Source organism: Glycine soja, chromosome 16, assembly GCF_004193775.1.
Source record: "Glycine soja cultivar W05 chromosome 16, ASM419377v2, whole genome shotgun sequence".
Classification (NCBI taxonomy): domain Eukaryota; kingdom Viridiplantae; phylum Streptophyta; class Magnoliopsida; order Fabales; family Fabaceae; genus Glycine; species Glycine soja.
The window spans coordinates 4,908,960-4,922,604 of record NC_041017.1 but is presented as its reverse complement, the minus strand read 5'-3'; the positions used below and the strand labels follow the sequence as shown (position 1 = coordinate 4,922,604).

The following is a 13,645-nucleotide window of genomic DNA, read 5'->3' as shown; positions in this document are numbered from 1 at the left end:
GTAAAAGAAAATAAAACGTGTCATGCGTTAAAATTTATATGTAGAAGATCTAATGGAATTTTGAATATGTTGCTAACATTATTTCCCATATAACTGCATTCATGATGTTTACTTGCAAATTCTTGTTGTTTTTCATTATGCTCTATTTTTTTATTCTATTATATACTAATCATTTTAGAGAGGTAGAAATATTAAACAAGTAACAAAATATAGTTGTTTTCCTCCTAATGAAAAGGAAAAAGATTATGGTCCGTAATTGAAAACTCTACATACCTATTCTTTTAGTTTTTGGTCATAGTTATATGTTCAAGTTCTATAAATAAAGCTCAAAATTCCATATTATTGGTTGAGTTGAATAGCTTTTTAACATGCCTAATAAGTAGGATCTTAACTAGGGGTGTTCAAAACTGAATCAAATCGAGCGTAAAACCGAAAGTCGATCCAAAAAACTACAAACCGCAAAAAATCGATGGACATTGATTTGGTATGATTTTTGTTTTTTCTAAATCATGTGATTCGGTTCGGTTTTCAATTTGGCACATGAAAACTGAACCAAACCAAACCGAACCATACTCATTAGTTTAATATATGACTCATATTAGTCATATACATATACAACAATGTAACTTTAAGCTTATATGAAACAAAAACACTTACACCCAGTCTAAATCTAAGACTAAAACATTTAACACTCAATCTCTCACTCTTTCCTCTCTCGTGGAACCCTAAATTGAAAGCCTAAAATTATTCTCCATGCGGCTCTCTCTGTGTTTGCGACGGCAATTCTCTCTGGCGATAACACTTACTACTTTTTTTTTAAGTTTAGTCGTTAGATCTTAGAAGCAAGTATTATGTATTGTTTTTACTTTTAAGTTTAATGGTTTATTATTTAAGTTGAATGATTATTATTCAAATTGAAAATTTAAGTTGACCATTTATATCATTGATTGTTGAACTAGTTATTATTCAAGTTTTGATCAATTATAACAATCTTTTGTAAGTATTTTTTAATACTTACTAGCAGAATTTTCAAACTATACAAAAATCGAACCAAATCGCATTACACTTAACTTTCTTGTTTGGTTCAAAGTAATTTTAAGTAAAAATCACACCGCAAACACCCATGATCTGAATGGAGAACCTTGCTTGCCAATCAACTTGTAATAGTCCAAGCCCTTAAAGTTGGGTTTAACTTTCTTCCAAGATTAAAAAAATATAATATAAATATGGTAGATTATTTATCTATGAATAATATTAATTAATTATTTTTTTTGAATTATTAGCAATATTAATTGTGGAGATTATTAATTTAATTATATCACTTAATTGATAGAATTGTATCTAGACTTTTGGGTTAGATGGCCTAAAATATAGGTTGAGTCACTTATACAATGTAAGAGTGTTTGGCTCTATTGAGTTTTATATTCCTAAATAGGAGAAATTAGGTTACATATTTTTTTTATTATAAAAAGCTTATGGGATAAAGTAATTTATTTTCTTAAAACTATTTCTAAAAAATAAGGTTTTAATTAAGTTAGTAGGGAGAGTTTTTTTCCCTAAAGCTTAGGCAACATTTATTCACACTAATTTCCTTTTCAAATCCCAACCTAACCTAAGTTTTATGATAACTCATTCATTGTGATTCTTATGAAAGACATGATGTTACTTCATGTACTATTTTGATGTTGCCAACTCTAGTCTTATGATGAAATCACAATACTTATGAATTGTATGAATGACATGTTGCTTCACTTTGATGCACCAATCTCAAAGTCCTTCAAAATGTTGACTATGGTTTAACTTCAACACATCATTCTAATGTATCTATCTCAAAATCTTTTAATGAATTGGTTATGGTTCAACTTCATTACCCCCTTCTGATATTACATTCCCAGAGTCTCTCAATATACCATTTTGATGTTGACTCTGGTTCAACTTCATTTTGATGTTGTTTTCTCTCTGTAGCCTGTGATATTTTTCTTCTCAATGAAGCCTTCTTGATATCCTTGTAACTTTCTAAGATTGGGGTCTTGAGAGGAAGCACCGACTTCATCATACAGATGAAACTTTATTCAATATTTCGAGACTTGTTTCTTAAAATAATGTTTATGCATATCATTTTTGAACTTGTTTTGAACTCCTTAGAACACTTGCACTTGATCCACTCTTTATACTTTCAATTGAAACACTTAACAAATATATTAGCTTGCATAACTTTCCTCAACCATCTTTACAATTTGCTTTGTTAATGGTTTTTCATAATTAAAACCTTGGGATTTGGATTCAACCCTCAACACTTTGAGTAACAACTTTGCTAACAATCACTATTAATAGTGAAAATAACAACTCTATTAAAGAATTATGGCATTGTCTTTTTCTCACTCTAGACACACATCAATGGTTCAAACTATAGACATCTAATTTCTCTAATTTTTCTAAACTTGGATACTAAATTCTTGTTGAGTTTTTTTAGTTTGTGTCTTGTGTATTTTACTCTTAGGCAAAATCTCCTATTTATGGTGTATAAAAAGATACAAAGTTTTGGCTTTTTATAAGACAATTTTATTTTAAAAATATCCTTATATATATACGATATGATGTCAACTCAACAGAAAAAAAAAACAAAGCACTTTAATTGTACTTAAGTATAAAAAAAATCTATACATTAAATTTAATGATAATAAATATGATCATTTTAGTCCTTTAATAAGTACACAATTTATAAATTTTAGGTTAAAATACATTTTTTTGTCCCCATAAATATGAAATTTTTTGAAATTCATCCTCCTAAAATTTTTAATACATTTTTTATCCTTATAAAATTAAAATATATTATTATTTTTTTACTTGAAATTAAGTTCGAACATTCCAACTTATGTGCATGACTTTTTTTATATTGGTTATATGTTAAATCGATGTAAAAAAAAGTCACATTTACATTAATTTTATTTATAATCGAAGTGAAAAGTTATCATCATAGATTCTAATTTATTCAAACCCATGTGGCCTAAGCCAAAAAAATGATATATTTTAATTTTATGAAAACAAAAAAAATATTGAAAAACTTATAAAAATAAATTTTAAATATTTTCATATTTATAAGATAAAAAATATATTTTAGTCTAAATTGTATAACCTACCATTAGTCCATTACCATAGCTCATAATGGAATTAACGAAAAAAAAACTAACATAAATCATAATTTCAGAAACAAAAATAGTAAGTAATAATTTTAGGAATATATATAAAAGTAAATGTCGAAATTAGGCAGTGAGTCAGAACAGAGACACGTGCGGTGTGGTGTGGAAGCGTGCGGGGTTCTGGGCTTAGGCTTAGGGGCGTGATGACGACGTTGGACTGATGCCTCTCTCGTTTCCTCATTTCGCATCTCTCTCTCTCTCTCTCGCTGTCTCTGATCTACCATACCTCTCTTCTTTGACCCACCTTTCTTCCTTCAATGTCTTTCGCACTCTTCAATCCATTCCCACACTCTCTCCCCTGAGATTCTCCCTCCCCCAATTCCTACGCCAAACAAACCCTCTCTTTCCCCCTTTTTCCTCTTTTCTCCTTCATTCCTAGGGTGCAGAAAATAAAAAAAGATGAAGTCCCTCAGCAAGTTGAAGAAAACACTTCACAAGACAGTCTCCAAGGACAAAAAGGACTTTCCCCCCACCGTTAAGTTCGACGAACTCGCCCTCGCTGCCAAGGTTTAACCACTCTCCAAACCTTATTATTATTATTATCATCGAATCATTCTTATCTGCCTTTTTCAATTATTCTCGTATTTTTGTATCATCGCTTGTTGTCAGTGATGGGACGTAGATGACACGTGGGTAGTGTTGTGTGTGTGTGTGTTTTTTATGGAATAAAATTGATTAATTTCCTTGCCGTGAAGACTTTAATTTATTATCTCGTAGTTGTAGTTTCAGGATCAGGGTGTGAGAAATTGTGTGTGATGATGGCTATTTTGTGGAAAATGTTGAACGATCTCATGCCCAAATTGGGCAATTTGCTTCTACTTGGGCTTACTAATTTTGGTGACATTAAGGGTTTCCCATTTCGCCGTTTTTCAGGACATGCAAGCCATGAGAGATTGCTACGATAGCCTGCTTTCTGCAGCCGCTGCCACGCAAAACAGTGCTTACGGTAAACATTAGTCTTCATCACAGCTCGTGTTGTTCTCTGCATTCCTCACTTATGATGTATTCAAAGCTTTTGAAATGGTTGTGCATTTTGTTTTGTTATGTTCCCCAGTTCCGCGTATATGTCAACAAATGTTTAGGTCGCAAGTTAAACATTCACACACACACATATTTTGTTTACTTGTCATATGTAATGTCTCCAACAATTTAAGAAACAAGTTTGCATTTCCAGTTGCCATAGTCCATGGTTGGCTGGCCTTCTGCACTATCCTTATTAGATATACATATTCGTTTCATTTTCATTTGTAATCGTGTTTAGTTTCTCTGTAACAGAATTAGCTTTTCTGTTATTATTTAGTTTCTTGCCGACTCAGCATATAATATTCATCTCTGTAATTTTCAATCTAATGATCAGATAACATCTTCCCCTTTCTTCTCTCTTACCTAAATTCTAGTAACCCATAAAGTCTAGCATTGCCGTTCATTCCCAAAATAGGGAAATGGCTCATAATGCTGAACTTGCACATTTTCCTTGGGCATGCCTTATTCTTATTGACATTGTTTGTTGTTGTGACTACCTTTCAAGTATTGTGAGATAGCAGCATCAAGGTATTTGAAAATATCAGTCTCTTTACTGATCATTGATTTTTTTTATTTTTTTTAAAATTTGTCTAGTTAGTTTTTTTTTGGATGAGATATACTTCCTTGAAAATATTAAAGTCAGTAGCGTATCCTTTATTGTGTTACGTGTTCCAGAATTTGCCGAGTCACTGCAGGAAATGGGTACTTGTCTACTGGAGAAAACTGCCTTAAATGATGATGAAGAAAATGGTGAGTGGGTAAACATTTCATGAATTCCCTATCCAAGTTACTTAGCATCTTTGCTAGTTGATTTAAATTATGTATATACTATGTAGTCTTGTTGCCACAGTTGTTATGGTTATGAATTGTATGCAGGTAAAGTTTTGGGGATGCTTGGAAGTGTGCAGCTTGAACTTCAGAAGCTTGTTGATAGCTATGTGAGCTTTTATTTGGGTGTAACCTTTTTTATTGCTTTGAGTTTCCTTGAGCATTGTTCACTTAAAAAAATGTTTATTATGATTCTATCCTTTCTGTTCCCCAGCGTTCTCACATAGTACTGACAATAACCAATCCATCAGAGTCTCTTCTTAATGAGCTAAGAACTGTTGAGGTATGTTTATGCACTTTTTTTTTTTCAGATTCATTTATCTTTATATATGGTTGGTTATCTAATATTTATGATCTCCTATCTGGTTAAATAGGCATGCTGTTAGACTCAAGAGTTTGAACCTACAAATTGGATATTATTGTTGATAGAAATTCAGGATCAAACCAGAATTGTAGTGCAACAAGAACAATACACCGACCTAAGCCCCAACAGAGAGTCTCTCTCTCAAACACACTCAGTACAAACTACCCACTGAATACAGAAACTGCCATGCCATATACATATATAATAATTGTACACCACAGCAACTGTCACACAGATCCATAACTGCCTAAAGATGCAAATACCACACTGACAATAACACTAAGGGTCTGTTTGGTAGAGAGGAGAAAAATAGGGTGGATGGAAATAAAAAGGATGAGTGGAAATAGGTGAGAAATAGTATAATGGGTCCCACCATTTTTAAAATTATTTCTGCCTTATTTCTCCTCCAAACACCCAAAATTATATTCATTGCATCCATCCTAAGTTGTTTCCATTCACTATACCAAACAAGGGGTAATGGTGCATCTGGATGAGAGGAAAGAAACTAGAGAGGGCTGATGAGAGAAAATATGGATAATGATACAGTTTTTTGTTTTGTTGAATAGAAAATAAAGGCGTAAAAGAAGAAAAAAATGACTTTTAGAAACAAAAATTCAAATATTTTTTCCTTCCATTTTCTCTTCAATTCAAATGCTTTCATTTTCTTTCCTCTCAAACAGAGGGTAATGTTTCAGATCCATAACTGCGTAACTGCCTAAAGAGACGTTGCATAATTGTCCTATCACTTGCACATCCATTATGTGAGATGCTGAAATTATGTCATGATTTCTTCTTTTGATCTCTTCGTCCCTGTTTAATGAATAATCTATTCTGGAGTGAATCTCATGAGGTTTATGTGTAGCCTCCCTAAAGTGGTTAAGTTTTAAAATTGTTGCAATAACATTTTTCACTATCTGAGATCTTGAAGGAATTGATTGTTACCTTTGAGCACAAAGCCAGTGTCATATGACGCACACATCCATTGGTTGGTTGTGTAAATCTGACTGTTTCTTGTTCTCACACACCCATGCATCACATCTAACAAATTTAAGCTATCTTCACATTGAGTTTATGGATACACTAATGTATTTTAAAGCTGCTGTTGATAAAAAGAATATGCTTAAACCTTTAGGTTAAAGAATTCAATCTGTATGTATTAGTAAGATGTTCGAATCCAATTGCAAGGAATGGGACTTGAGTCCCACATTGGAAGTATGGGATTCTAGTGTGGGGTTAAAGAGGCTCCAGGCTCTCCAAACTACAATGGCTAGCTTTTGTGGTGTGGTTCTCCCAATGTTGTTTTCATTATAATTCAATTATCTATACTTGCAGTAAATCTTTTTTATATTTGAGAGTTCATTGACTTGTTAAGCACATATGATTTCATAATCGTGGATATTATTAAATAAGTCCAGTAAAATAATTTGAAAACAGAGGAAACCCTCTCTAGCTCTTCTAATGCTTCCAAGGTTGCATCATGTTCAACTTCAGTCACTAATTTGCGTTAGAGACTGTTCTACTCACTAGAGATGACAAGAGGATGCAGGACGAGGTGAACATATGCTAATGGAGGAGTAGAAGAGTCCTTCCTTTTGTGAACAGTGGTTAACATGACACATATGGGAGAAGATTAAGAGTTCCTATGTGAGTGGGGTGAGTGGGACAATGGTACTGGGGGTAAAAAGTTGTGTGGTCCCACAGCTCTGTCTAAAAACGTGATGCCTGTTTCTACATGAGTGGGGGTAGTGGGACAATGGGATGCAGGGGGCAAAAGTCGTGGAGTCCCACATCTCTGTCTGAAAACTGTGATGGCTACGATGCAATGGAACCATTGTGGCCATGATAGCTGTTTTGTGGAAGCCACACTGCAATGGAGTCCTGGTACCAGATTGGTGGATTCCTGCAACACCTGAACACTTTAGTGTTATAGTACTGTGCTGCTGTCGTGGCTATTTAACAACACTGGTTTATGGCCACAATTTTTTTTAAGGCCTCCCAGGTAGTTTCCTAAAGACCGTGTCACTGGAAGAAAAACTTGTCATGAGAAATGCCAATATGTGATGTTTCTGTTGAAACACTTGTCAAGTTAAAGCATAAACCAAATCTTCTTGTAATGATGTTTATAATTATCTTTTTATCCTTGCCCAATGAATAAGTTGTAGTTTTTCCATTTAACTAACTATTTCAAAAGTTTAAAGTGGGAGATGAAGGCATATGAAATATGAATGGTTTTAAATACGTGCCTACCCTGCTCTTAGTGGTTGAGGCGGGGATAAAGCACAGCCTACCCTACCTTATGCTGAAATTTTATTGTGTTTAGAAGAATAGAGGCAACAGGGATCAAACTCTGTATCATAGGAATTGCATCTTTTAACATCTCAAGGACCATGTCTCCCAAAAGCATAAGTTGGTAGGGGATTTGATCATATGATTGCTTTTAATATCTATCACCTCATCATGCAAGAATCCTTTGAGCTTGAAGCATGACAATTTCTTCACCCACTATCTTGTGCTGAAATTCAATTTTTATTTGAAAGAATGGGGCCAACAAGGATTGAACTCTTGACCACTTGGTAATAGAAGTTTTGATACCATCTCATGGACCAAATCACCAGTTTAAGTTGTTGAATATTGGCTTGTGATTGGTTTTTATGTCTAACAATTGATTTATATTTTCAGCATTAAACCCTGTTGCTGCGACCAACAAAAAAAAAGAAGGAAGTGTTGGCAATAGAAAAATAATTTATTAGAAGTTCATCTTGAATTTTCATAGTTGGAGAATAAGTTGGATGTTTGTTATTGATATGGGCAAAAATTTGGTCGGGAAATATATGGTAGAGAAACCTATCTTTGAAATTTAATATTTTTCTTACTCTGCTATGAAAATGCAGTAAGTTATGGATTTCATGCATTTGAAGTTGATTAGTCATTAGTGGATGCTTTGTTAGATTTTGTACTTGTATGCAAGAGATTTGAGGGTTGTTAATAATGGTGGGGAATGGAGATTGAAGCTGAACTGAGCAAGTTGTAGGACTGCAGGAGAAGTATCGCAAAACTTAAGAGTGAAGGAAAAAGCAGTGTTGTTCAGTTTTTCACCTTCTCTTATTTTAAGCCTAGCTTTCACATAATTAACTTTTCTTTCCAAAACTCAAGTTTATGATTTGAAAAACTATGTCCTCTTTGATGCTTTATAAGACCATATAGATTTTCTTGCCTAGAACAGTGGTCAATAATTTGGAACTATAGTGACTTTGCTGCTGTATAAATTTATATTTAATATAGAATTATCAATTTTCTTATTGCATCTCAAATCTCAATGCCTACCTATTCCTCCTCATGCAGGACATGAAGCGGCAATGTGATGAAAAAAGGTTTGTATTTACACAACTGCTATTGTTTTTTCTCATCATTATGTGATGTTTCCTGAATCTGTTTTATTGCCTTCAGAGATGTTTATGAATACATGATTGCCCAACAGAAAGAGAAAGGAAAGTCAAAAAGTGCTAAAGGTGAAAGTTTCACGCTACAGCAGTTGCAAGCAGCTCATGCTGAATATGAAGACGAAGCAAAACTTTGTGCCTTTCGGTTAAAATCGCTGAAGCAAGGCCAGTCACGCAGTCTCCTAACACAAGCAGCGCGTCACCATGCTGCTCAGGTTTTCTTGAACTATGACCTTTCTCATTCAAATCTTTTATCATTTCTTCAGCCTAGTCTTGATGCATCTTTGTTCTTGTTCTTCTTTCAATATAGTTGAATTTCTTCCGGAAAGGACTTAAATCACTAGAGGCTGTTGACCCACATGTTAGGATGATTGCTGAACGACAACATATTGATTACCAATTCAGTGGCCTGGAGGATGATGGAGGTGAAAATGATAATAATGATGATGGGAATGATTTTGACGTCATTGAAGGTGGTGAGTTGAGTTTTGACTACAGGGCAAATAAGCAAGGGCCATATATTGTTTCCACATCACCGAACTCAGCAGAGGTAGGAAATTTGTATTACTCAAAACTTGAATGGTTTTCAAAGCCTGGGTGCATATTGAACTTTATTCTTATTGCTCATTTGCTTTTTTATTTAAAATATTACCAAACTTTGTCACAGTTGTCATTTTATACTTGTTGCAGTCTATAGCTCGCTACAAATTAAAAACATTCCATTGTTGTTTTCATAATCTGAACTATAAATTCATCTTATCATAATCATTGGCAATGTTTTGCCAGGTGGAAGAATCAGGCCGTTCATATATTCGAGCTTCAACCCCAGAAACTGCAGAGGTGCCATTCATTACTACATTACCACTTAAGATTTATCCAATTTGAAGCTTTGGTTTAAATCTTAAATTGGTTGTAAAAAAATATAGGCCAATTAGTGCCTCAATCTCGCCTAGAAGGAATAAAGATCACAAATCAAGTTTAATTATGTAACATGTTTCTTAACATTTTATCCAAAAAAATATTAATTGTTAGGATAAGCACTGAAGGTATCATTTGAGATCTCATTTTAAGGACATAGGTTTAGCATTGTAACTATGACTTTTTTTAATTCTTACTTTTCCGTTGATCTAAAAGGTCATCAATTCAGATTGATTCTTTAATTTAACTTAGGTCATCCTCTAATACTTCTATTAACTTGCCTTCTGCAGACAAGTTTAGAGAAGAACCAAGGAGATTTTAAAGTTTCAAATAGAGTCGGCGGCAGTTATTCAGCTCCAATACTTGCAGAAAAGAAATTTGACCCAGCTGAAAAAGTAAGACAACTTTTAGCATTTTCTGCAGCAAAGTCTAATGCATATGTTCTCCCTACACCAGTCAACATCAAAGAAACCAAAACTAGCTCAGCCCCCCGCACTAGTGCCAGTGGATCTTTGCATAATTTGTGGCATTCTTCCCCTTTGGATGAAAAAAAGAATGAGAAAGATGTTGATAGTAAATTGTCAGAACCGACTATCCCTAGAGCTCACTCTGTTCTCAAAGAAAGTGACAGTGATACTTCATACACTCAGTTACCACGCCCTTCAGCAGATGGACTCTTACTTCCACAAGTTGATTTTTTGAGTGCCTCTGATACTAAGAAAATAAAAAGACAAGCTTTTTCAGGTCCATTGACTAATAAACCATTATCAGTAAAACCTGTTTCTGGGGGGTTTTCACGTTTACCAGTGCCCCAGCCTTCATCTCCGAAAGCATCTCCTAATGCTTCACCTCCCCTTGTTTCTTCACCCCGGATAAGTGAGCTTCATGAACTTCCTAGACCTCCTGGTAATCAATCTAGCAAGCCACGAGTGGGTCACTCTGCTCCATTAGTATTAAAAAATCCAGAGGCTGCCATGACTAATAAATTTCCTTCAGTTGTATTGAGGGCAGCATCTCCACTTCCAACTCCACCTGTCTCTCGGAGTTTCTCTATACCTTCTAGTGGTCAGAGAGTTGTGGCATTAAATGTTTCTAATACCAAGTATTTGGATACTCCCCAAGTTTCAAAGGTCGATAAAGCTGTGTCACCTCCACTAACACCCATGTCCCAGAGAGCATCTAATATATCTGACCTGGCTTCTCACTCTAGTGAAATCCAAGGTAAGATACTATTTGTTGTAGTTTTCATTATTGTAATTTTTTATAATTTGAATATGCTTTTCAAATAGATAATATTCTTTATGATTGCTCCTTTTCTTAACTTTGATCTTAAATAGTTGGCTGAATTACAATTTTGGTCCCCCTTTTTTTTTCCTGCGATTTTAGTCCCCACATTTCAGAAAATCCACCATTTTGGTCCAATTCTTAATTTTGCATACGTTTTATTTCTTTTATTTTGGTTCGATTGAACCTTAAATCTAACATATTCATTTACAATTCTATCAAAAAATAATTTAATTAATTAAAATATAAAAAAATAAAATAAACAAGAAAGGTATGCAAAAATTGAGAATTGGAGCAAAATGATGAATTTTCTAAAATGCAGGGACTAAAATAGTGGGAAAGAAAAATAAGGGGACCAAAATTGTGGATTAGGAATTAAAGGGGGATTAAAATTGCAATATAGCCTAAATAGGTACAGGCTTTTTGTTGACTTCCAAGCATTCTTTGTCAATTATGTGGTCTATGGCATGTGTGTTTGGCATCAACAGTTCGATTGTTATTCATATTATGGTGTACCTTGTCAGCTTCATCTTGATGGGAATCAAATGTGAGTATGAGGCTTTTCAGTGAATGCAGGTGGGAGCTAAATCTCTTGCGCACATACTGAGGTTGAGTTCTGCTGAATGATTCTTAGTTTAAGTGTCTTTATTCTATGTCGGAGCTAAATCACTTGCATTGTGGAGTTATAGGGTTTTCCCAACAAAAAGGTTCAGGCAAATATATGTAAATATGCTGTTTATGTATTGTTTAGCTTCTCATCTCAATTTGTATCTATTATTTTTACTTTAACTAGTGATGATGGGAACTAAACTCTACATGATTGTGTCATTATAATGTGTTCTGTATATATTCGGATGAAAAATTTTGTTCACTTCCCCAAGTCCAACATGACATGACGACAATGAAAGAACTTTAGCAACAGAATGAGATGCTTACCCATTTATTTATTTTTTTTCCACTTTCCAGGTGCTCAAATTTTGAACTAATTTCTATTGGCCGTGAGATGACACTTGAATCTTCATCAATATGAACTTACTAGCCTTAATTTGGGTATTGACTTTTGGATTATGATTTGAGAAAATGCTTCTTTCTTGCACGACTATAGTTACAATTTCCTTTTGTCCTGGTGCACCCATTGATGTTGTATGTCAATAATAGTAAGGCTTGATTAGTTATTTTTTAATGTTATAGATCAGTGGGGCGGACATTAAAGGTGTGTATGTTAGGAGGAATAAAAGGCAGATCGAGTGTAGTAAGGAGGAAAATTTGTTAAAATAGTTAAATAGTTATCTATTTGTGGCAGTTATTTGTGAAAAAATAGTTTCTAGAGTGTTCGAAGGGGGAAAATTTGGTTAGGGGTAAAATCTTGCGTTATACTGTACTCAAAACTATATATAATTGAGGATTGTACTAGAATAATTAGTAAAAATTATATCTTATTTCAAACTCTTACGTCCATGAATGGCTTAACATGAGGAAGCATGAACCGAGTGATGACCAGAAAGCAATTTCATCAACTCGTTGCAATAAAGTTAAATTTTATGGGGGAATAGTTATCAAGTCCCTTTTATGAGCAATGGACTTTTGGTTTCGGAATAGCTATCAATCGCACAAAAATGTTTGCAATAGAGGTAAAACCATTGAGACAGTTTGGTATTCACAACATGAATTTAACCTGGACAAAATCAGGTTATACTCGAAACCATGAGCAGTGTATGGCTCATTCACAACACACTAAATCTGGATCAATTGCACATTCGAGTGACAATTTTGTTGTAGGAAATCTGCAAGGACCTCAGTCGTCAGTACATAAAACAAATTAGGCATTTCCTTATAAGTATTGAGAAACGAGGGAGGTAGATTTTTTCAATGTGGCCAATTCTATGACCCTATTCTTCCTATGCATAGATGTTCAAAATGGAAGTTTAATGGTTCTAACTCTAGGAAAAGATTATTTAAATGAAAGTAAGGGGGATCAAGAGTCACAACGAGAACGCCAGAATGTTATCACTTTTATCTATCATTTTTCTTATTAAATGGGATTTTATTAATAAGCAAGGAGAGGACACTATAGATAAAGTGTAAATAAAAAGCGGGTGACGAGGTATGAATCATTCTCTAATTCTCTTTAAGTCTAAGTGCGTATTTGGATGGAAGTTGATAAAATTGATTTTGGTTAAAATTAATTTTTAAGTGATATAATTTATGTTTAAATGTTTTTATTATAAAATTAATTCATAAGTAAAATTTATTACAAAATTTTGGATTCAACATAAAAAATATTTAAAGTTATTCCAAGTCACAACCAATTTTTAATTTTTTTTTAATGTGAAATCAAATATATAAAATATTATTTAAAATTAATTTGAGACTCAAAATTAATTCACTAGTGTGAAACCAAAGACTACTCACTCACACTGACTCGAACATTGAAGTCATTGTAGGTGACTCTACCCCTACCAAAATACAGAGACAACCCAAATTCCAGCAATTTTGATAGGTGGTAGCATATGTAAATTCAATTAATATAAAAATTACTTTTATAAATTATAAAATATAAATTTAATAGTCGTGTAAGATATTTATAA

At 33.6% G+C, this 13,645-nt stretch overlaps 1 protein-coding gene across 4 annotated transcripts; it reads left to right on the top strand.

The window, feature by feature from the left end:
• Positions 1-3,315: 3,315 nt before the first annotated feature.
• On the top strand, positions 3,316-12,120 carry LOC114390520 (uncharacterized protein At2g33490-like). Of its 4 annotated transcripts, none has more exons than XM_028351265.1 (11): positions 3,316-3,707; positions 4,074-4,146; positions 4,899-4,973; positions 5,100-5,161; positions 5,266-5,334; positions 8,758-8,786; positions 8,863-9,070; positions 9,166-9,405; positions 9,642-9,695; positions 10,064-10,994; positions 12,024-12,120. In XM_028351265.1, exons 1-11 carry the CDS (start codon positions 3,600-3,602, stop codon positions 12,041-12,043), a joined length of 1,869 nt encoding a protein of 622 aa, XP_028207066.1. In that variant the 5' UTR covers positions 3,316-3,599; the 3' UTR covers positions 12,044-12,120. The 4 variants fall into 4 exon arrangements, with proteins under 4 accessions (XP_028207066.1, XP_028207068.1, XP_028207065.1 ...); XM_028351267.1 differs by lacking the exon at positions 12,024-12,120 and adding an exon at positions 11,634-12,004 and having other exon boundaries at positions 3,317-3,707; XM_028351264.1 differs by lacking the exon at positions 12,024-12,120 and adding an exon at positions 11,625-12,004 and having other exon boundaries at positions 3,317-3,707.
• Positions 12,121-13,645: the final 1,525 nt, after the last annotated feature.